Source organism: Cherax quadricarinatus, chromosome 13 (genome assembly GCF_038502225.1).
Source record: "Cherax quadricarinatus isolate ZL_2023a chromosome 13, ASM3850222v1, whole genome shotgun sequence".
Taxonomy (NCBI): domain Eukaryota; kingdom Metazoa; phylum Arthropoda; class Malacostraca; order Decapoda; family Parastacidae; genus Cherax; species Cherax quadricarinatus.
In genome coordinates, this window is record NC_091304.1 from 41,522,617 (window position 1) to 41,543,896 (window position 21,280).

Below are 21,280 nucleotides of genomic sequence, written 5' to 3' on the forward strand. Positions count from 1 at the left end.
ACACGAGGAAATTAAATCTTCATCAGAGTACAAAACAAATTCTGGCCACAAAATAGAGCGAAAAACCAACGTCAAAGACCTGGGAGTGATCATGTCGGAGGATCTCACCTTCAAGGACCATAACATTGTATCGATCGCATCTGCTAGAAAAATGACAGGATGGATAATGAGAACCTTCAAAACGAGGGATGCCAAGCCCATGATGACACTCTTTAGGTCACTTGTTCTATCTAGGCTGGAATATTGCTGCACACTAACAGCACCTTTCAAGGCAGGTGAAATTGCTGACCTAGAAAATGTACAGAGAACCTTCACGGCGCGCGTAACGGAGATAAAACACCTCAATTACTGGGAGCGCTTGAGGTTCCTGAACCTGTATTCCCTGGAACGCAGGCGGGAGAGATACATGATTATATACACCTGGAAAATCCTAGAGGGACTAGTACCGAACTTGCACACGAAAATCACTCACTACGAAAGCAAAAGACTTGGCAGACGATGCAACATCCCCCCAATGAAAAGCAGGGGTGTCACTAGCACGTTAAGAGACCATACAATAAGTGTCAGGGGCCCGAGACTGTTCAACTGCCTCCCAGCATACATAAGGGGGATTACCAACAGACCCCTGGCAGTCTTCAAGCTGGCACTGGACAAGCACCTAAAGTCGGTTCCTGATCAGCCGGGCTGTGGCTCGTACGTTGGTTTGCGTGCAGCCAGCAGTAACAGCCTGGTTGATCAGGCTCTGATCCACCAGGCGGCCTGGCCACAGACCGGGCTGCAGGGGCGTTGACCCCCGGAACTATTTCCAGGGGTATCCAGGGTATCCAGGGATAGCCACGTTAGGTACATGGATAGGGCTTTCTGCTTGAAGGACAGGAGTAGGAGACAGAGGGTTTGCTTTCCTGGGGCTGGGATGGGGGATATTGTTAGCCGGCTTGACAATATCATGAACGGTAATGGGATCAATCCTATTATCTGCCTCAGTGCTGGAGGCAATGATGTAGGCAAGCATAGAAGTGAGGATTTAGTTAGAAGGTTCAGGACAGCAACAGACATAATTAGGAAGAAGGGGGGTTGCCCTGTTATATGTGGCATTTTGCCAAGAAGGGGTGTTGGAAATGAATGGTTGTCCAGAGCAATTGGTATTAATTGTTGGCTGGATAAACACTAAGGATAATGCAGTACCATTCATTGACAACTGGGACAACTTCTATGGCCGAAATGACATGTACATCCACATTTACTACTGTGCAATCTACATCTACAGGGCCTTAAACTCTAATATCAACCTTGACCTAAAATGCTTTCTAGATAGTTGTGACAGAACCCACAGGCATAACACCAGACACAAACATCTCTACGACATTCCCCGTGTCCGACTAAACCTTTACAAAAATTCAATGTATGTCAAAGGCCCTAAAATCTGGAATACCCTACCCGAGAACTCTAGAACTGCAGACACATTCATCACCTTCAAAACTACCATTAGAAAACATCTTATCTCCCTGATACACCCCGTCAACTAACTACACGAATACCACCTGGTGGTTCACACTTACACTCACTCACTCATTTGACCATAAACAGAAATATTAATCTCAGTCTTAAAATAATGAATCCTGTGATACTCCAATACTGAAACTATGTACTGTGCCAAAACAAAAGCATTCACATTGCTAAACTCACAAACTAGTATTTAGTCACTTTGCCATAATACCAACTTACCTCATAATTTGTAATATTTTACAATTAAGAATAAAACTAAGTATGCCCGAAATGCTTACCCATGCTAAGCGTTCTAGTGGTACACTCTGTAATCACAATTTTACTACATGTAAACCAAACAATAACCAAATTTCTGTAAACTCAGCATTGTAATCCTTATAGAGAATAAACTTTGTATGCCAGGGATGGGGTTCATTTATCCAGGGCAGGTGTGGGTTTTCTTGCTAGGTCAGTTGAGGGGGTTGCTAGGACTTTAAACTAGGATTAGTTAGAGTTATGGGTTTAGAAACAATAAATAATGAGTATGGATATACAGTAGGCCCCGCTTTATGGCGTTCTGCTAATACGGCGACGTCAAATTATGACCAAAATTTGCTATACGGCAAGCAATCTTTCAAATACGGCGCCCCCCACCCGGTTTGTTTACATTCTCCGTGACCGCATCTTATGTCAGGAAATTTTTCCAAAATTTCAAGTGTTTTAAAGTTACTGCATATTTTATATGTACTCTGATAATTATACTTATGTGTACCTGTACCTAAATACATATACAGTGGACCCCCGCATAACGATGGCATCGCATAGCGATTTTTCCGCATAACGATTACTTTTATCGCAAAATTTTTGCCCCGCATACCGATTAAAAACCCGCATACCGATTTTCGTCCGAGACGCGTCCAATGTGCCCTCACATGTGCCGGCCGTCCCATTGTTTACCAGCCAGCCTCCGCGGTAACATCCAAGCATACACTCGGAATATTTCGTATTATTACAGTGTTTTCGGTGGTGTTTCTGGAAAATAAGTGACCATGGGCCCCAAGAAAGCTTCTAGTGCCAACCCTGTGGTAAAAAGGGTGAGAATTAGTATGGAAATTAAGAAAGATTTTGAAGGGTTTGGGGCTAACCCTGAGATGCCTATGCCAGTTGTGGAATCCATTGTGCCTACTTCAAAGATTAAGGAAATGTGTGCAGAGTGGTTTGAACTGCAAACCTTTATAGATGAAAATCACCCTGACACAGCTGTTGCAAGCCGTGCTTGTGACTATTTCAATGACAATGTTATGGCCCATTTTAGGAAAGTCTTGAAGAAACGGGAGGTACAGAGCTCTATGGACAGATTTGTTGTGCGACAGAGGTCCAGTGACTCTGAAGCTGGTCCTAGTGGCATTAAAAGAAGAAGGGAAGTAACCCCAGAAAAGGACTTGCTACCTCAAGTCCTAATGGAAGGGGATTCCCCTTCTAAACAGTAAGAAGATAATGCTCTCCCCTCCTCCCATCCCATCAATCATCACCAGATCTTCAATAAAAGTAAGTGTCATGTAATTGTGCATGCCTTTTTCAGTTTGTGTGTATTAAAATTAACATTTCATGTGGTAAAAAAATTTTTTTTTCATACTTTTGGGCGTCTTGCACGGATTAATTTTATTTCCATTATTTCTTATGGGGAAAATTAATTCGCATAACGATTATTTCGCATAACGATGAGCCCTCTTGCACGGATTAAAATCGTTAACCGGGGGTCCACTGTACTTACACACTGTGCTGGTGTGCAGGTACACATTAAAATCGCTAAGTCTCTCTCTACTCATGACGCCAATACTACACAATAATCACTCTTGGGCACACTAAATTTCTTATTTTACATTATTATAGGCATTTTCATTAATCCATCTATGATATTTTCCTCAAAATTATATATGAAACCCGTTACATAGCATATAAACACGATACATACACTCACAGAATAAAAATTGACGTAAATATAAGATTTGTTTACAAAGCAGCTGTGTAGGTAGTGTCGGAAGAATTACGTTTTCTCTAGTCAAACTGGAGGATAACTGTAGAAAAATATTCTTTTCGTATGCCTTTACTCTATATATAGCAATTCACGACCCTTGTGGGTTTAGTACTTTTTATAATAATAATAATAATAAATAATAATATTATTATTATCTTCATTCACACTAAAAATGGTGTGTTGCTGTTTGTTTATTCTGTACTAACTTGTACAACTTGTACACAATATAAGAGTATTTGTATTGTGAGGTAATTATTATAATAATAAAAAAAATATTGAGGTAAATGTTTCACAAAAACTCTAACAAACGTACGCGAATGAACTAAAAGTACACACATATTAATACACATTTATTTCGCCTGACCAAGTGATCGCCCACTACCTGTTCAGTTTGTGTTCTTACATTGTCTCAACTCTGTATCTCATTCTCTCTCTCTCATTTACTCTTTCGTTAACTAGTTGGCTCTCACTGACGATGACGTCTAAGGTTAGCTGTGATAAAAAGAGAAGTCGTAAGCCAAGTTAGAGGATGATGGTGTGCCATTCTGATTTTATTTAATAAACACCCTGCCACTCGCCTCTCACACATTAATATTAATATTTTAAGGTAAGTAATAAGTGTACTGTGTGTATCTTACCTTTTATTGTGTTTTTAATGCCTATTTCTATTGCTAACTTTGATGTTGGTGAGGGGCTCTTGTTTTAGGGAATTGGATCTGTGCTCCAGTTCCCCAAATTAAGCCTGAATGCCTTCCACAACCCCCCCCCCAGGAGCTGTATAATCCTACGGGTTTAGCGCTTCCCCTTGATTATAATAATAATATTGCTAACTTAATGTAAGTTAGTGTAAACTTGTTGTCTGGCATTTATTGCATATTTTATGTGCTCTGATAATAATACTTGTAGAGCTGTGTGGTAGCCGGGTGGAGGGACAACATTACGTTTTCTCTGCTCAGCCATCAGAGAAAACATGTATGAATCTGCGTTTGGCCCAGCCACTCCTCCACTTGGCTTTTGTTTACAATTTTCGGAATGAATTATTCATTACTTCTCCATTCATTTATGATGGCATCTAAAGGTAGTTGTTAGAAATGATTAAATTCAGTGAACAAGGTATGTCGATGTTAATAATATGGCTCTGGGCCACAGTGTAGGTAGCCGGCAGGTTTAGCCCAGGCGGGCTACACCTACTGGCTACATACACTGACTTCCTACAAATAAATACTACTCGCCTCTCTTCCTATATTAAGACTACACATATTTTAAGGTAAATAATGAGTGTACTGTATGTGTATTTTACCTCTCTGGGATGTTTTAAATATCGTATATTAAGTATGAGACAGGGAGCCAAGGCTACCTATACCTGGGCTACCTGCACCTGACTTCCTACAAATAAGTACTACTCACCTCTCTCCCTACATTAAGATTACAAATACTTTAAGGTAAGTAATGAATGTACCGTGAATGTATTTTACTTTGTGTGTTTTTAATGCCTAGTTCTATTACTAACTTAACATAATTTAGTGTAAACTTGCTGGCTAGCATTTATATGCATTTATACATGGAAAAAATGGCGTTCTGCCTTCCGGCGATGTCTGCTTTCTGGCGACAGCCTGGAACCTAACCCGCCGTATAAGTGGGGACCTACTGTACTGACTTATGCACTGATATTAAGAATCTCAATAGTAACCGTCATGGATTAACTCTGGGTAATGATAATTTCAGAAATTGTGTAAAAACAAAGATGAATAGGAAAAATGTGCAGAAGAAAAAAAATATGATGGTATTTTATGCTAACAGTTGAAGTGCAAGAAATAAGATTAATGAACTACGTTTGGTAGCATGTGCTGGGAACTATTATGTCATTGCATTAACTGAAACTTGGTATGATTTAAAGAGTCAGGATATGATTGCCGAGTGCAGTATTCAAGGGTTTAAGTTATTCCATGTGGATAGATGTAATGGGAAGGGGGGGAGGAGTTGCATTATATGTTCGAGAAAATAGTAACTGCTTCATAAAAACAGGTATCAAAAATAGATGGAACAGTAACAGAATCTGTTTGGGTAGAGTTTGTAAAAGGTCAAGAAAAACTAATTCTAGGTGTAATATACCGACCTCCTGGCTTGGATAACAATAGAGGGAGACTTCTTTGGGACGAAATTGTTAGGGCTTCTAGACACAATAACAGTGATAGTAGGGGATTTTAACTTTAGTCAAATTGACTGGAATTCTTTGACCAGTAATCTGGAGTCCAGTGACTTTATGGAAACAGTTCAGGACTGTTTTCTGAAGCAGTGTGTAACAGAGCCTACCAGGGGTAATAATTTGCTAGACCTACTCTTGTTAAATAAGGAAACACTCGTAAATAATCTGGAGATTACTGAAGAGCTTGGCGCAAGTGATCACAAATCCATCACTTTCAGCATTAACTGGGAATACAAGAATAATAAGGTAAAAATCCCTGATTTTCGTTCTACCAATTATAGTGGGCTTAGGGAACACCTGTCAAATCTCGATTGGGGTTATCTAGCTAATGATTTTATTGATGATCATACTTATGATTACGAAGGGATCTCCATTTATGATTTTTTCTTAATAATGTACACCATGCTCAGAGTATATACATTCCCCAGAGAGAAATTAGGTCTAATAATAATGATCCCAAATGGGTTAACAGGAGGCTAAAGCATCTATTAGGGGAGAAAAGGGGAATTCATAGGCACATCAGAAGAGGAGAGGTTAGCCTTACTGACCAATATGTTCAGCTTAAAAGAGAAGTAAAAAAGGGGATTAGAAAGGCTAAATGTGACTATGAAATTAGAGTTGCTAATGAATCAAAGACCAATACAAAGAGCTTCTTTCAAGTGTATAGGACGAAGGTGAAAGAAAAAGTAGGACCTCTGAAAATTGGGAATGGACAGCTGACGGATAACGAACTGGAAATGTGTTACTTATTTAATGACTATTTTTAGTCAGTTTTTACACAGGAAGACAAAAATGAAATTCCAGAAATTAACAATTATTCAGTTCCTGATGACTTCAAATTTACTAATATTACTGTCACGAGGGACATGGTTATCAAACAGATAGACAAACTGAAGCAGAATAAGTCCCCGGGACCCGACGAGTTGTTTTCCAGGGTACTTAAGGAATACAAGATGGAGATTAGTCAGCCATTAACGAGTGTATTTAATGCGTCCATCCTTACCGGTGTTGTGCCAGAGTTGTGGAAAATGGCTAATGTGGTTCCTATATTCAAATCAGGGGATAAGTCCGTCCCTTCAAATTACCATCCAATAAGCCTGACATCTATAGTGGGCAAGTTATTAGAATCAATTATAGCTGACATTATTAGAAGTCACCTTGAAGAGCATAATTTGATTAATGAAGCTCAGCATGGGCTCCTGAGAGGTCGTTCCTGCTTGACAAATTTACCGACGTTCTTCAATAGAACATTTGAGGCAGTAGACAGTGATAAAGAATATGATTGTTTATTTGGATTTTAGTAAAGCCTTTGATAGAGTACCTCCTAAGAGACTCTTAAGAAAAGTGGCAGCTCATGGTACAGGAGGTAAAGATCTAGCATGGATAGAGGCATGGCTTACCAATAAAAAGCAGAGTTTCCATTAATGGGGTCAAATTGGAATGGGAATTAGTCACTAGTGGCATTCCACAAGGATCAGTTTTAAGCCCTCTCTTGTTCATATTTTACATTAATGACCTTGATGAAGGGATTACGAGTGACATGAGCAAATTTGCTGATACAAAGATAGGCCATATGATTCATTCTGAGGAGGATACCAATGAACTCCAGGAGGATTTGGACAAATTTATGTCTTAAGTCTGAAAAATGGAAGATGAAGCTCAATGTGGATAAGTGTAAGGCACTAGTCCTTGGAAATGAAAATAACCCTCGAAGCTATGAACTAGGTGAAGTAGAGCTTGATCATACAGAATGTGAAAAAGTCTTGGGAGTCATGGTAAGCAGAAATCTAAAGCCAAGACAGCAGTGCCTAAGTGTGTGCAACAAGGCTAACAGATTACTTGGATTTATCTCAAGAAGTATAAATAACAGAAGTCCAAAAGTTATTTTATAGCTCTATACATCACTAGTGAGGCCTCATTTAGATTATGCTGCTCAGTTTTGGTCTCCTTACTACAGGATGAATATAGACTCATTGGAGAACATACAGAGAAGACTGACTAAAATGATCTACTATCTAGGGAATTTCCCGTATGAAGATACACTTAAAGGGGAGATGTAGACAGCCTGTACTGTCTGCACAGACAGCCTATGCTGTCTGTCTGTTCGCAGCACTCAGGTGCTGCCCACTAGGTCAGAGGGATGCTGGTCCCACTCGCTCACTCACTCAGCGGCCTAGAAGCAGTCAACAAGTCTACTCCCTCTCTCCCTTGTGGGCATGGCCCTCCTAGGCTATGGGCACTTAACACACAAGCCTGTGTACCCCCCACGGCCTTGAAAATAAAGTAAGAAGCCTCCGAAGACGTTTATCATTGAACCCCACTCCGTTGCAGCATCACCAAATAATCTGTTTCACATTGGTGGGAAGCAGTGGCTGCAGCAAATGTGTCTGCCCGGAGAGAGGAAGGAAATGGAATAAAGTTGTGTTCATCACCCTACACTAGAAACATCCGTCTCTCAATGAGTTTTCCTGATGTGTCTGCACGTTTCAGCATCCAGACACAGGTACAAGAAGGATCTAGCCGAAATTTGCTGAATTTCTTCGAGAATTGTAAGTGACCCCACGCTACAGCGTCCCACGCTGTTTCTCAAGTCACATGTTCAGCGTCACTTGTATGTTCTGCTGTTGTTCAGCTCAGCACAGCTATTTCAGCAAGCCAGAGGTGAGTTTTGTGGTGATTTCTGCGTCCAGTGTGCGCGTCTCCTTTTATGTGGGAGAGGAAGCGGCCAGGTTCCTCACCTCACCCACGCTCGCCCTACTGTATACCACCACATTCCACCACTATGTACTCACTCCCTCTGCTGTTTTTTCTGCTGTTTTCCATGTGAATTCATTGCCAAAGCTGTGTATCCGAGTGCCTGAGGCCACTCGAAGCTACGTGGATCAGCAAGCCACGTACATCACGCCTCCACGTACATCCTGACGCCACGTGGGGTGTGGACGAAGCCACGTGAATCTACAAGCCACACGAGTTAGCAAGCCAGATGTCCCAGGCCTCATGCTGTGGTCTGCTGCCCGCATCACATTGATGTCACCGATGCTGCTGCCCAACTACATGACGTCACGATGTCTGCCTGATGTCACCTCGAGATGTCTGCTGACGTCACCTCGCGACGTCATGCCTGACATCGCATGTCACATCGAGTGTTTCAGTAATTATGTCAGTATTGTCGAGAAGACAGAGAAGATATATGTCGTGTGTTAATTAATTCCTCTCAGTCAGTGTTCTCACATGTTAGTGTATGGCTTAGTGTCAATTTTGTGCACAGAAAAGCATCATTTGCTAGTTTAAGCCATGTTGTACCGCATGTACCATGGGTGTGTAAAGTTTCCGTGTGTCCAGTGTGGTCTTGAGCCCAGCTGTGTGTCGACCACAGGTCTGCGGCCAGACCCCTGTGTAGCACCTTGTGTTGTCACCCGGTGTGACCAGCGTGTTTGACAGCTGATATTAGTCAGCCCTGAGCATATGAGCCCCTTGTACAGAAAGCTCTTATGCTCATCGCTCATAGATGTTCTGCAGAATCGTACCTGCTACGATTCCCATTGAGATTTGTTTCACTTCAGCTACAGACCTTCAGAGTGCAGTTATATGTAGAGAAACAAGTCTGGGGACGCGTAGACTAACCTCTGCTATAACTCCAACTGTCGAGAGAATGACACTCATCAAGCCGCAGTTTAAGCCCTGTCAGCAGGCGCTTGTCAGCCTCGTGTCATAGCTTCAGTGAGCTCCTGCACAAAGATGATGTCACTTTGACTGCTAGCTCGCTCACTGCAGTATGGTGTATGATGTTACGACTCCCAGAAGTTTCGCCCAGTCGTCTCTGCCAAGACTCGCTCCACGACTTACTCAACGCTCGCCGGCAGTGACAGGCCAGCGACAGTACCAGTCGAGAAATGTCCTCCTGAGTCGCTTGCTAGAAGTCCTGCCCAGTTGCCAAGTTTTGACGATGCCTCACTTGAGGGCACCAGCATGTCGTGCCCCAGGTTGAGTGAAACCTGTATTGACTCCTACGATGACTGCTTCACCGTTCTAGAGGAGACCGTACCCCGTTACATCACAGCTCAGCTGCAGCGATGTCTCCTGTGTTGCAGTAACTGTCCAGACGCAGGAAGGCGTGCAGTGATGCCCTTTGACGCTCACTGCCTATGAACACGATGTTTAGCACACCCCACATGTTTTTTCTTTCCTCCCTGCAGGAAGTTTTCTTTTCCATGTCCATATGTATATATATATGTTTTTTATTTTTTTGTTTTGTGCCCTGTACCTACAAGAGAGAGAGACCGAATTTTTTTTACCACTAGTATTGTCGAGTTGGAACGATGTGAGGTAGGTGGCCGAGCAAATGTAGACAGCCTGTACTGTCTGCACAGACAGCCTATGCTGTCTGCCAGCTTAGTTCATATTTTGCGGCACTAAGGTGCTGCCCTCTCTCGGCCTGCCCAGGTCAGTGGGATGCTGGTCCCACTCGCTCTCACTCACTCAGCGGCCTAGAAGCAGACAACAAGTCTACTCCCTCTCTCCCTCGTGGGCATGGCCCTCCCGGGCCATGGGCACGTAACACACAAGACTGTGTACCCACCATGACTTTGCAAATAAAGTAAGAAGCCTCTGAAGACATTTATCATTGAACCCCGCTACCAAGGCATCCACCAATAAACTTATAAAACAGAGATATCATTGAAGTGTATAAGTGGATGATGGGCATAAACAAAGGAGATATTAAAGTACTGAGGATGTCAAACCAGGGAAGAAACAAAAATACTGGATTTAAGTTAGATAAATTTAGATTTAGAAAGGACACTGGTAAGTACTGGTTTTCTAACAGAGTTGTGGATGCGTGGAACAATCTTCCCAGTAGGGTGATTGAGGCTAGGACTTTGGGTAACTTTAAAAAGAGATTGGACAAGTATATGAGTGAGAGGAGCTGGGTTTGATTTGTGTCATTGGGTACAGAAGTAAATTCTTGGGTAGCTTTGGGTAGAGGTTATTTTGATAAGGACCTTCCTTGTATGGGCCAGTAGGCCTTCTGCAGTGTTCCTCCATTCTTATGTTCTAAGTAAGCAGGAACACTGTAGCAGACCTGTTGGCCCATACTAGGCAGGTCCTTCACAAACCATCCCACTAACAGAATATTAGTCCAACCCAACTGTCAACGCTACCCAAGCAATAAGCTTTGATACATTATTTTATTCACTCATGCGCAAGTCCCACTCAAATCAAATTATGTGTGTGGGGAAGTAGTCTGGCTGGTTTGTGTGGGGAAGTACACGATGGTCACTCGTCCACAGACGATGCCACACTGACTCCTGAATGTTGTGTGGGAGCCTTCATGTATGCCCAGCCGCTCCCAGTTGCACGGACGTGTTTCATACGACTGATGAATCACAAGGCAAATCACGAACCGCGAGGCTTTATTTTGACGAAAAAAGTTGCCAAGTCGAAATTCACGAAGCGCGAGGCTCACGAAACTCGGGGGTCCACTGTATATAAATGCCAGATAACAAGTATACACTAACATCAATTAAGTTAGCAATAGTAAAATACACACACAGTACACACATTATTTACCTCAAAATATTTGTAGTCTTAATGTAGGGCAAAAGGCGAGTAGTATTTACTGTAAGAAGTCAGGTGTGGTAGGTATGTTAGTCCTCCTGGCCACCCCACCAACACATAATATACTACGATGCTTAACCCTTTCAGGGTCCGTCCCATAGATCTACGGCTTTACGTTCAGGGTCCAAACAGTAGATCTACGCCATGAGCTCAGCTCACTCTGATAAACTGTGAGTGGTACATTTGGGCCTAGATATGAGGAGTACATCTATGTGGTATGTGTGCACCACATAAAACAAATCCTGCAGCACACTGTGTATAATGAGAGAAAAAAAAACTGAGACCATGATTCTCGATTAAAACAGCGACTTCGCAGTGTTTTTTCCTATGTTTTTTATAGTTGTATTTGCGATTTCTTGATCTCATTTGATAGAATGGAAGACACATTACAGAAATAGAGATGATTTTGATTGGTTTTAGCACTGGAAATGGCTTGAAACTGAGCTCAAAATAGCGGAAATGTTAAAATTTTGCCGATGTTCAAGAGTAAACAAACAACCTCACACGTCTAATACACACCAGCTGGTAGGTCTAATATACATTCACAAATGTGGTGATGATATTTATACAATTATTACAATATTGCATAACAGTAAATCTTCTATTTTTTGGTGTGAATAAAAATTCATTATTTGAATAAAAAAATCAAAATGGAATTTATTTGTAAAGCCTCAAAACATAACTAATGAACAGAGGAAATGTTAGTTTAGTGCCAGGAATACCTACATTGTTTATTCTGGACCCTATTTTGAAATTGGAATATTTTGAACTGTGTTAAATTGGCCAAATTACAAATTTCCGATCACTTTATTTTGTAGTTGAAACAGTTGACTTGGCGATTTCTTGTGCTCATTCGATAGAATAGAAGTAATACTAGTGAAATAGCTAAGAATTTGGTCGACTGGAATAATGTAATTGGCCTAAAATGGGAGTAAAAGTCGGCAAAATTGCCAATTCCTAACTATCGCTGACACAAAATTCATGAGAGCATAATTTCGTCAATTTTCCATCAAATTTGGTATTTTTTGTTTTATTACCTTCACAAAAAGATTCTCTACCATTTCATAAGAAAAAATAAATTTTTTTTTTTTTAAAAATTCTTGGACACTGGGGCACCACTTCTGATTTTGGCCTTGGACCCTGAAGGGGTTAAAGCACCCTAGAGTGATAAAATGCATATACAGTACACTCATAACTTACCTTAAAATAATGGTAGTCTTAATAGTCTTAGTGTAGGGTGAGAGGTGAAAAGTACAGTGGAACTTCGGTTTTCGTATGCCCTGGTTTTCATAGGATTCAGTTTTCATACATCTGCTCAGTTTTCAGAGTTGACAATGGTCCGCAGTACCAAACGCGTCCGCCTGCCCGCGCCCACACAAAGCATCCCATGCGTTCCGACTTAGTCTGGCTTTGTTTCTCATTGAGTGAGCATTGTGAGAACATGCCTTCTTCAGTGATTAAGGACATGTGTGCAAAGTGGAATGAGTTGCAAAGTTTTGTGGAGAAATATCACCCTAAGAAAGCTGTTGCAAGCCATGTCTGCAACATGTTCAATGACAATGCCTTGTCCCATTTTAGGCAAATCTTAAAGATATGCCAGAAACAGACCTCTCTGGACAGATTTTTTTGTGTGACAAGGGTACAGTGACTCAAGCTGATCCTAGTGCCAGTAAGACAAATAAGGGAAGTAACCCCAGATAGGGCCTTGATACCTAAGTCCTTAGGGAAGGGGATTCCCCTTCCAAACAATTTATCCATTTTATTAGTCATTTATATTTATTTCTCATTGTTTTTTGTATGTAAAACTATAGTTATTCTCTATAAAATATACTTTTTGTTAATGTTTTTGGGTGTCTGGAATGGATTAATTGGATTTACATCATTTCTTATGGGAAATATTGCTTCAGTTTTCGTACGATTCCATTTTCATCAGACTTTTTATAATGGAGTAATCATGAAAACCGAGGTTCCGCTCCAACTGTTTTTCATGTAGTTGAGCTACTTAGCATTTTTTAAGTATTAAGGTTTAAATAATAAGGTTTTACAAGGCCCCCAATGGAAACAAGTCACTTCGACTTTTTTGGGTTATCCTAGATAATCTACATACATACTGCTATGTATGACAAATTATATAACTGTATTAATGTGTACCTGTACATGAATAAACTTACTTAATATCAGATGACACCAAGAAACAGCCAATTGAACAAACAAAAATCTTAGAGAACACCACAAATTCACTTAGAGAACACCACAAATTCACTATTTTAAACCCCACACACGGTCACAGTTTTGCTTTCCCATCATGCACCATGTGGGGCAAGATTTTTTTAGTGTGCACTCACTGCACAGACCCTTTTTCTCATATCTAGCCTAAATTTACCACTCACAGCTTATGAATGAACTGAGCTCACAATGTAGAACTATGGCAAGGACCCTGGCTCGAATGACATAGTTCTACATGACAGACAGTGAAAGGGTTAAGTCCTATCCATCACTTAACCCTTAAACTTTCCAAACAAATATACATTTACATGCGTAGTGCTCCAAAAGTAGATCTACATTTTTTTTTACATATTTTCAAATACTGTATAACAAAAAAAAAAAAGTAGATCAGTTTTTTTACACTTTTCAAATGTAAAAAAAAAATCTACTTTTTTTAACACTTTCAAATGTTGAAAAATGTAGATCTACGTTTGGACAGTTTAACCCTTAAACTGTCCAAACAGATCTATGTTCACACGCGTAGTGCTCCAAAAGTAGATCTACGTTTTCTTACATATTTTCAAATATAACAAAAAAATGTAGATCCAAGTTTCTTTTACACATTTTCAAATATAAAAAAAAAAAAAAAAAAAGATCTACATTTTTTTACATACTTTCAAATGTTGAAAAAACGTAGATCTATGTTTGGACAGTTTAAGGGTTAACATCAATCACTTGATGTTTTCCCCTCCATCTCTCATTGCAAAACCCAGATGGGCCCTTTTCCCCCCTCCCCTGTAAGCATTCTGCAGTTTCTTCCCCACTTTGCTGTTCTTTCCCAGGTCAACAGCCTCTAACCTCCAATCCTTCCCTGGCCTTGTTGCCAATGCATTCCCCATTCCTCTTAAGGTACACTTGGAGGGATGAAACTGCTTAGACCTAGAATGAGCTCAGCCTCTGGAACTACATCAGAAGATATTGCTGTTCCTTGAAGTGGTCTTTTTCTAACAAGGTTGTCATTTTCTTATTTGCATAAATGGTTCCTCTATTTCATCTTAACTGTCCACTTGTACTACTGCTTTAATTCCAGATCTCTCCTGTCAGATCTGGCAACTGGGCCCCTCCTCTTACATAAGAACATAAGAAAGAAGAAACACTGCAGCAGGCCTACTGGCCCATGCGAGGAAGGTCCAAGTCTCCTACCGGCTTAAGCCAATGCCCCAACCTAGTCAGGGCAGGTCACATTCACTTAAGGAAGGAACACGACAACTGACCTAGTAGTACAAGCTAATCAGGCCCAACTTACACCCACCCACACCCACTCATGTATTTATCTAACCTATTTTTTAAAACTACACAACGTTTTAGCCTCAATAACTGTACTTGGGAGTTTGTTCCACTCATCCACAACTCTATTACCAAACCAGTGCTTTCCTATATCCTTCCTGAATCTGAATTTTTCCAACTTAAAACCATTGCTACGAGTCATTTGGCACAGCAAGTTCCTTTCAGTCCACTCAACTTAGGCCAGAGGCAGGGCACTACAATGCCTATATTTAGGGTTGAATTGTGCCCCAGCAATAACTGTCTTGCACTGCGTGTGGTCATATCAAAAGCTATGCACCATTTATGCAAGCACACACGTGTTTGCTGAATAGCAAATACCCACGGGCGTGTAAGAAATGCTATGGCAGCCCCAAGTTAAATAGGAAGACTATTACTTTTGATAAAATTGGGCATTCTGCAGGAATCTGAAATATGTGGAAGAGCCTTCATCAGAAAATAAGCAGAAGAGTCTGCTTACATCAATAGCCACCAGCTAATTCCAACATTCACTCCATAACATATTTAATGAAATATTGGGGATATGTTTCTGAAAATCAGCATTGGTGGCGGCCTCATAAGATGAGGCTGCCACCAAGGGGAGGGCCGCCACCAAGGAAAGGGCCCCATTAAGGAAAAGGGCCCCAAAAAGGAAAAAGCCCCCATTAAGAAAAGAGCCCATCCAGGAAAAGGCCATTATGGAAAGGCCCCCATCAAGGAAAAGGCCTCCATCAAGGAAAAGGCCCCCATCAAGGAAAAGACCCCCATCAAGGAAAAGGCCCCCATCAAGGAAAAGGCCCCCATCAAGGAAAAGGCCCCCATCAAGGAAAAGGCCCCATCAAGGAAAAAGCCCCACCAAGGAAAAGGCCCCACCAAGGAAAAGGCCCCACCAAGGAAAAGGCCCCACCAAGGAAAAGGCCCCCCATTAGATTTGAGGTAACATCAGGGGGCTGTCATCAGAGGGCTACCATCATGGGAGGGCTGCCAGTTAGTTAGTTTAATATGTTTATTATGCACCCCATACCCATCCTGTGGGCGGTAGTCAAAAGATTACAGAGGTACAAAATGGGTCCAGGGACTGGACTCCAAAGTTTTGATAGCTGAGCAAGTTACAGATAATGAACTCACAGGTAGCCAAAGTATAAACGTAAGTAACCATTCTACAGAATTCATTACCTTTGTAACTTGTGAGCTCATTACCTTTGTACCTAGTTCAGCTATCAAAACTTTGGGGGCCCAGTCCCTGGACCCATTACGTACCTCTGTAATCTGTAAATACCTTTGTAACTTGTCATGATTGTGACCAGACTTCCCTGGAGTTCATTACCTTTGTAAATTGTGAGTTCATTACCTTTGTAAATTGTGAGTTCATTACCTTTGTAAATTGTGAGTTCATTACCTTTGTAAATTGTGAGTTCATTACCTCTGTAACTTGCTCAGCTATCAAAACTTTGGAGTCCAGTCCCTGGACCAATTATGTACCTCTGTAATCTTTTGACTACCGCCCACAGGATGGGTATGGGGTGCATAATAAACATATTAAACTAACTAACTAAGGTAGGTCTGGTCACAATCATGACAAGTTACAAAGGTATTTACAGATTACCGAGGTATGTAATGGGTCCAGGGACTAGATCCAGCAGGACTACCATCATGGGAGGACTGGCATCAGGATGGCCACCATCATCGGAAGACTGCCATCAGAGGGTTGCCATCATGGGAGGGCTGCCATCAATGAAGGGCTGTCATCAGAGGACTGCCATCAGGGGGTTCCCATCATGAAAGGGCTGCCATCTGAGGAAAGACTGCCATCATGGAAAGGCTGCCATCAGAGAAGGACTGCCATCACAGAAGGATTGTCAGAAACTATACAAGTATCTTCACCAGGTGCCAGATAAACCAGGCTGTGATGGGTATGTGGGGCAGTGAGCCTTCAGCAGCAACAGCCTGGCTGACCAGGCAAGCACCCAACAAACCTGGCCCATGGCCGGGCTCCGAGGAGTGAAACTCTCGAAACTCTTCAAAGGTATATTAAAGGTAAGGTATATAGAACTGTCATCATAGAAAGGCTGTCATCATGGAAGGGCTGCCATCAGAAGGGTTATCATTATGGATGGGCTGCCATTAGAGGGTGACATCAGAGGACTATCATGGAAGGGCTGCCATCATGGAAGGGCTGCCATCATGGAAGGGCTGCCATCATGGAAGGGCTGCCATCATGTTAGGGCTGCCATCATGGAAGGGCTGCCATCATAAGGGTTATCATTATGGATGGGCTGCCATTAGAGGGTGACATCAGAGGACTATCATGGAAGGGCTGCCATCATGGAAGGGCTGCCATCATGGAAGGGCTGCCATCATGGAAGGGCTGCCATCATGGAAGGGCTGCCATCATGGAAGGGCTGCCATCATGGAAGAGCTGCCATCATGTTAGGGCTGCCATCATGGAAGGGCTGCCATCATGTTAGGGCTGCCATCATGGAAGGGCTGCCATCATAAGGGTTATCATTATGGATGGGCTGCCATTAGAGGGTGACATCAGAGGACTATCATGGAAGGGCTGCCATCATGGAAGGGCTGCCATCATGGAAGGGCTGCCATCATGGAAGGGCTGCCATCATGGAAGGGCTGCCATCATGGAAGAGCTGCCATCATGGAAGAGCTGCCATCATGGAAGGGCTGCCATCATGTTAGGGCTGCCATCATGGAAGGGCTGCCACCATAAGAGGGCTGCCATCATGGAAGAGCTGCCTCTTTGACTGACCATCAATTATTCCATAATGACCTCAATTTGCACATGACTACCTTACTATGAGAAGATCATGTTTCCTCGCATCAAACCTCGTATAAAACAGAGCCCTGGATAAGTGGTGCCGGTGAGATGCACTTTTTGCTTGTATTGTAGCAGTGAGTGCTTGTAGCGGCGACCTCTCCCTCACACTCTCCACATAACACAAGCATAAATATACAAGCTACTTCATATTTCAAGAGTTATGATGATGCTTTCAGGAGCCTCCATCAATTACACTACTTTATAACTACATATAAGTGAATAACTACGACAGTTTTGGCCTTACAAAAGGCTTGTTTACATTTCAACATCACCATTTAAACACTTACCACTCAGTTCTCGCGCTATTATGTTCCTCCCAGTCATCTTGTCAAGTTTGTACTCACACGGATAATATATCACGACATTCTACACGGATCTCAATATGGTTCACTTAGTTGTGAGCAATAAACGGCGTTCTTTCTGGGTAAAAGATGAGAGGAGCTGACATAGGAGTGTCTCCAGCACTACTCCATGTTTGTGACGTCACACACCCTGCCAACAACTATGCCAAACCTTACATTTAACTCATCAACATCTCTGTCATAAAACAACAACAGTCATAACCAAAAATTATTCATCATTATACGTACCACTAAATTTTACTTTTATGGCAGGCTTAAAATTATAGGTTGTGAAAATAATAGTGAGGGTACCTGGGGTATGTGGCAACGTGTTTGGCGCCCTTTCCCGAGGTGAGACTTTCATGGGAATGATTCACTCTGTATGACTATGGCTCATTCATTCCTCTTTTACCTGCTCATAACAATTATCAGCAGTATTATTTTCAGCATAACTATTACGCGAAACTTATTCTGTTTAAACTCAAGTTTAGTGAAATACATTTACTGATAAATGAAGCAATCACGCTGAACAATATAATCATTATAAATCTTACCTTTTATCACCGCAAGTTGCAAACAATCCATGTCATAACTTGTCATATTTCAAACTGCTGTGAGCTGTGGTGTTCCTCACTAATGTTATCTGTTTCTTCAGCTTATCTTGATTACAAGAGACACCTTAACGTGATAACTGATATAACATATCGCTAAACACACCGTGTACAGTGTTATCAGTAACAGTCAGTAAGTTTATTTAGGTATAAGTACACATATGTACACATTAACATATGTGTAAATTACCTAGGATAACCCAAAATAAAAGTCAAAGTGATTTATTTCTCTTAATTTTTATATTAACCTTCAAAATAGGACCTACATACATAGTCAACCTGCCACTTAAAATACTCAACAATACCAGCTATGTTAATTATCAGTAAATAATAACATGAATATTTCCGGCAGAACTGAAGTTATCTTATACAGGGTGTAACTCCCAGCAGAACTGAAGTTATCTTATACACGAAAATCACTCACTACGAAAGCAAAAGACTTGGCAGACGATGCACCATCCCCCCAATGAAAAGCAGGGGTGTCACTAGCACGTTAAGAGACCATACAATAAGTGTCAGGGGACCGAGACTGTTCAACTGCCTCCCAGCACACATAAGGGGGATTACCAACAGACCCCTGGCAGTCTTCAAGCTGGCACTGGACAAGCACCTAAAGTCAGTTCCTGATCAGCCGGGCTGTGGCTCGTACGTTGGTTTGCGTGCAGCCAGCAGCAACAGCCTGGTTGATCAGGCGCTGATCCACCAGGAGGCCTGGTCACAGACCGGGCCGCGGGGGCGTTGACCCCCGAAACTCTCTCCAGGTAAACTCCAGGTGTAACTCCCAGTAGAACAAGTTATCTTATACAGGGTGTAACTCCCAGTAGAACTGAAGTTATCTTATACAGGGTGTAACTCCCAGTAGAACTGAAGTTATCTTATACAGGGTGTAACTCCCAGTAGAACTGAAGTTATCTTATACAGGGTGTAACTCCCAGCAGAACTGAAGTTATCTTATACAGGGTGTAACTCCCAGCAGAACTGAAGTTATCTTATACAGGGTGTAACTCCCAGTAGAACTAAAGTTATCTTATACAGGGTGTAACTCCCAGTAGAACTGAAGTTATCTTATACAGGGTGTAACTCCCAGTAGAACAAGTTATCTTATACAGGGTGTAACTCCCAGTAGAACTGAAGTTATCTTATACAGGGTGTAACTCCCAGTAGAACTGAAGTTATCTTATACAGGGTGTAACTCCCAGTAGAACTGAAGTTATCTTATACAGGGTGTAACTCCCAGCAGAACTGAAGTTATCTTATACAGGGTGTAACTCCCAGCAGAACTGAAGTTATCTTATACAGGGTGTAACTCCCAGCAGAACCGAAGTTATCTTATACAGGGTGTAACTCCCAGTAGAACTGAAGTTATCTTATACAGGGTGTAACTCCCAGCAGAACTGAAATTATCTTATACAGGGTGTAACTCCCAGCAGAACTGAAGTTATATAGGATGTAACTCCCAGTAGAACTGAAGTTATCTTATACAGGGTGTAACTCCCAGTAGAACAAATTATCTTATACAGGTTGTTAGGTAAGACACATATGCAACAGTTAGACAACTTTATTCCGAAACGTTTCGCCACACAGTGGCTTCATCAGTCCATACGTAGGAGAAACTTGAAGAACCAGCTATGTTAATTATCAGTAAATAATAACATGAATATTTCCGGCAGAACTGAAGTTATCTTATACAGGGTGTAACTCCCAGTAGAACTGAAGTTATCTTATACAGGGTGTAACTCCCAGTAGAACAGAAGTTATCTTATACAGGGTGTAACTCCCAGTAGAACTGAAGTTATCTTATACAGGGTGTAACTCCCAACAGAACTGAAGTTATCTTATACAGGGTGTAACTCCCAGCAGAACTGAAGTTATCTTATACAGGGTGTAACTCCCAGTAGAACTGAAGTTATCTTATACAGGGTGTAACTCCCAGTAGAACAGAAGTTATCTTATACAGGGTGTAACTCCCAGCAGAACTGAAGTTATCTTATACAGGGTGTAACTCCCAACAGAACTGAAGTTATCTTATACAGGGTGTAACTCCCAACAGAACTGAAGTTATCTTATACAGGGTGTAACTCCCAGTAGAACAGAAGTTATCTTATACAGGGTGTAACTCCCAGCAGAACTGAAGTTATCTTATACAGGGTGTAACTCCCAACAGAACTGAAGTTATCTTATACAGTTTGTAACTCCCAACAGAACTGAAGTTATCTTATACAGGGTGTAACTCCCAGTAGAACTGAAGTTATCTTATACAGGGTGTAACTCCCAGTAGAACAGAAGTTATCTTATATAGGGTGTAACTCCCAGTAGAACTGAAGTTATCTTATACAGGGTGTAACTCCCAGTAGAACTGAAGTTATCTTATACAGGGTGTAACTCCCAACAGAACTGAAGTTATCTTATACAGGGTGTAACTCCCAGTAGAACAGAAGTTATCTTATACAGGGTGTAACTCCCAGTAGAACTGAAGTTATATAGGATGTAACTCCAAGTAGAACTGAAGTTATCTTATACAGGGTGTAACTCCCAGTAGAACTGAAGTTATCTTATACAGGGTGTAACTCCCAGCAGAACTGAAGTTATCTTATACAGGGTGTAACTCCCAGCAGAACTGAA

The 21,280-nt window shown here is 41.6% G+C and overlaps 1 protein-coding gene across 5 annotated transcripts in view; it reads right to left on the minus strand.

Annotated features, from left to right (window-relative positions):
* The window catches only part of LRR (Leucine-rich repeat), a 705,864-nt gene extending 687,193 nt beyond the window's left edge, over positions 1–18,671 (minus strand). For 4 of the 5 annotated variants that reach the window (XM_070084670.1, XM_070084668.1, XM_070084669.1 and 1 more), the window contains exon 1: positions 18,602–18,671. In XM_070084670.1, coding sequence (XP_069940771.1) covers positions 18,602–18,647 — 46 coding nt within the window. In that variant the 5' untranslated portion in view covers positions 18,648–18,671. Of the gene's footprint in view, positions 1–17,993; positions 18,204–18,601 lie in introns of those variants that run through there. The other variant, XM_070084667.1, reaches the window with a different exon arrangement.
* Positions 18,672–21,280: the final 2,609 nt, after the last annotated feature.